The following is a 4,016-nucleotide window of genomic DNA, read 5'->3' as shown; positions in this document are numbered from 1 at the left end:
ACCTCTAAATACCCATCTTGGGTAAATACCCCCGGGTATATATCCAGGAAATTTACCCTTGAAAATAAATACCCGGGTATTTAACAACACTGAGTACAACACCCTTGGCAAGTAATTTTAAAAGATAGCCTGTTTAGTCAAGTTTCCAAAATGGTACTTCACTTGCCATTTTTCTTATCATAAAAAATATTATTGCCTGTTTTTCTGCAAAAAACACGTTATTTAAAAAATTCATACTTTCGTATGTTATTTGTATTTCCTCCAAAATGATTTAACAAGTTTGTTAGAAGATGTGCCACTTAATATCTACAGAGAAATGTGGTTTCAACAAGATGGTTGCCCAGCTCATTCGGCTTGTCCTGTACAGAATTGCATGCAGAATACCCAGAAAGATGGATTGGGCGTCGTGGTTCGATTACGTGGCCTCCTCATTCTCTGGGTCTAAATCCCCTTGAATTAGTTAGAACTTGTATTAGTACCGACGGCAAATAATTTGAGCATTTGCCTTAGTTTTAAGAAAATAATGTTATAAAAGTAATAATAAATAAATTTGTTTGTTTAATTTTGTCTTTAGGTTAACCTTATTTGAAAGAGTCTTTTTGCAAGACATAAGGGCAACCATCTTGTTGAAACCACATTTTGTAGTTCGTAGATGTTGACTGGCACATCTAACAAAGTTAAGAGGAAATAAAAAGTAAATACAAATAACATACAAAAGTATGAATTTTTTAAATAACGCGTTTTTGGCAGAAAAACAGGCAATAATATTTTTTAGGAAAAGAAAAATGGTAAGTGTTATACCATTTTGGAATCTTAACTAAATAGGCCATCTTTTAAAATAACTTGCCAAGGGTATTGTACTAGTCCTTTGTTTAGAAATCGTTGAAATCGTGTGTCAAACTTAATAGACATAAATTCTTTCAACCTTAACTCAATCAAACTGATACTTTTTCTTGCAAAACTAACGACTTTTGTTGTTCGATTTGCGACTGCATAGTAGCATATTACCACTTAACTAAGGGACATGGAATTTTTTTCTTATTTTTACCAGAACAGGTATGAGTTGGCGTCTCACCCAGTGCCTGTTTGACGTTGAGTTTCTGGACACCTGTATATTTTAAATTTAAAAGTCATCTAAAAACGTTTCACTTTATGATGTGTACTAATATGCTGTATTGTAAATGACTTATTGAATAAACTATTTTATCTCTCCTTGAAAAGTATATATTTTTAATTAAGATTTTTTCATTAGATAAAAAGATCTTATAATAACTGAATTATTTGAACTATAATTATTAAATGAATTATTGTCGAAATCTAAGGAATAATTTTAAAAATAAAAATTTAGTCACGTAATAAATAATTTGTTGATGAGTTAATCTTAATTTTTTTATAAAGATCCCATTTTTCCTTGATAACAAATCATATAATTTAGATAAGAATTTGTATGAACTCAAAAATTATTAATGGACTGCTAAATCAATTAAAAACAAACTATAATAATTAATATAGCTCCAATAAAAAGGCTATTAAAGTCTTAACTAATCTATTATTTAAACAATTTATTTTCAAACACTTTGTAATTAATAATTACACAGTATCATTTTATTATTTGCAAACATCTTGTTTAAAAATAAATTCACAAACATACTTATTTCCTATATCACAACTTTTCACACATGTGTAAACGGCCAATATACCCCAATCAAGAACGCAATCTTTAGATAATAAATTTAGAATTTGTGGCATTATTTGAAATTCAAATTGTCGAGGTTCTCCACAATTATCACAATTAGGAATTGACTCAGGAATGGGTTCTTCAGCTATCCAAAGTGGTTCACCACCTCTTTCATATCTTAAAATTTGATCGGGATAATTCTTGATGTGTTTTTGAAATTTTTGAAATGTTTTATCGGTAATTAAAGATGAATGGGCTTCAATTTCTTCTTCTGATATATCTTGTAAGCTTAAACCTTGCAATTCTAATTCTTTTAATTTTTCAACTTCTTTATTTTCGTCAATTTCTGGCTTTAAATCAATTTCTTCTTCTTCAATAACTATTTTATACTCATCAAATAAATGTCTTGATTTTTTCTTTTCGACCATTTCGCCTTTTCCACAAAGTTCTTTATGATTTTCTTTCCAATCCATAACTTGGTGTTCTTTACAACAATACATCACTTTTTTACATTTACTACAACATTTATTAGCCTTTCCTCCGCATAATTCACACAATTTCACCCATTTCGATACAGAAAAATCTGTATCGTCATTTTCATTTGGTGGTTCATCGGAATAAAAATCATTTTTCCTAGGAATGTTGCTTCTAAAGACTTTTATTGTATCAGGAGTATTTAAAGAACAATTCATACATACGAAAACAAATACGGTTCGGTGGAAATTCTTTTCGTCTTCTTCAAAAGGGGCATAAACTTGGCATAAAAACGATGTGGGTTGATTGCAGGATTTACATTCTAAGTTTGGAACGTTTTCTAACGATAACCAAGCTGGTTTTCCACCGATTTTACTTGGAAAGAAATGAGATTGTAACTCTTTTAATTGAGATTTTTCTGCAAAGCCTAAATCTACACGTGATGACATTTCGAAAGTGAGGTTAGAAATATTTTAAGGTTATGTTTACAATGATTGCAAAATATAGTGAAGTCTAATTAAAAAAATAATTTTTAAATATAGCAATAGAGTACAATAAAGGAAGGAATACAGTATATATTTATGAAATGCAATAGAATTTTTAAAATTTGGAAAGAAATTATTTCAAATACATTTGATGCTGCCATCTCTTGGCAAGTAGTTTAACCGTTACGCATGCATGAGCAAATCATGTAATTTACAAATAGGGGTTTTCCCAAATTATTACTTCCGGAAAATTGGAATCACATAATTTACGTACTTTATTATAAACCCTGTTAAATCTTTGCTGGTTTTAGTCTGTATCTATTCGATTTATGTGAATATAGTGATATTAATGTGTACTTTTGAAGAGTTCGTTAATTACCGAAATGAATAAATAAGTAATGAACTAAATAATTATTCAATTCTATTTTTTAATACCATTATTTTTCTTAATCACACTTCCTCAGTCTTTCAATTAGTAGCAATAACGTTGCTATAAATTATGAAAGAGTTAAACCATTCAAAACCGACCTACATCACCTACATCTTGGTCATTAATTTTATTATAACAAAAGAACCACTGAATCGATTTTGATAAAAAATGTCTCATTCGAAAGCTGAATCCTTAGCCAATACGAAAGTGGAAATGCCCGATTCGAAATCTCTTTTGAATTCCGCTAAAACGCCAAAATATTGCGAAGGTACACGAAAATAACACAAAAACGACCTTCTTTAAATACTCATAACTCGTAAACGATGTACTCGATTATCAAGATCTATACGTCATTCGATTCGTCATAGTTTCTTCTATTGAAATCACAAAAAGCCCGATCTCGATTCTTTTCCGTTAACTTTGTACAGCCCTCGAAATGACACCGTCTACACTTAATTTCAAATTATTTCATGTTTTGACAATGTTAATAATTAGATCTTTATAATTTTTCAAGCACAAAATGTAAAAATTTATTGAATGGTACCGTTTTTCAAGCACAAATCCAACGAGTAGCGTTCAAATGGTTTTTATCTAGCGTTCAAATCGAAATATCCCGATATGTTTTGGTAAATTAATAAAATTGAAAACGACTCACCGAATGGATGTTGTTTCCCTTGGATTTTACTTCGAAGCTCAGCTGGAAAAGAAAGATAAATTAATTTATTGTAACAAAAAAAATGAATACTATACCTTTTAACATCCATAAAATAGCAATCCGATGATCTCCACATCACTAATATCACCTAACACTTAGCACAAATATGGCACATATTTATGAGCAAATCATGCAATTTACAAATAGGGGTTTTCCAAAATTATTACTTCCGAAAAATTGGAATCACATAATTTACGTACTTTATTATAAACCCTGTTAAATCTTTGATGGTTT

General features: G+C 29.7%; 1 protein-coding gene across 1 annotated transcript; it reads right to left on the bottom strand.

Moving 5' to 3' along the window:
• Nucleotides 1–1,547: 1,547 nt before the first annotated feature.
• Nucleotides 1,548–2,618, bottom strand: LOC111424120 (Zinc finger protein RP-8). The gene has a single exon (XM_023057552.2). It carries the CDS (start codon nt 2,599–2,601, stop codon nt 1,609–1,611), a length of 993 nt encoding a protein of 330 aa, XP_022913320.2. The 5' UTR covers nt 2,602–2,618; the 3' UTR covers nt 1,548–1,608.
• Between the last annotated feature and the right edge of the window lie 1,398 nt (nt 2,619–4,016).

The sequence above is a fragment of the Onthophagus taurus genome, chromosome 11, assembly GCF_036711975.1.
Source record: "Onthophagus taurus isolate NC chromosome 11, IU_Otau_3.0, whole genome shotgun sequence".
In the NCBI taxonomy this organism is placed as follows: domain Eukaryota; kingdom Metazoa; phylum Arthropoda; class Insecta; order Coleoptera; family Scarabaeidae; genus Onthophagus; species Onthophagus taurus.
The sequence above is the reverse complement of the archived record's forward strand: the minus strand, read 5'-3'. Positions and strand labels throughout refer to the sequence as shown.

What these genes read in the sequence shown, in the direction of transcription:
- LOC111424120 (XM_023057552.2), bottom strand. Translation starts at nt 2,601, where the DNA reads ATGTCATCACGTGTAGATTTAGGCTTTGCAGAAAAATCTCAATTAAAA.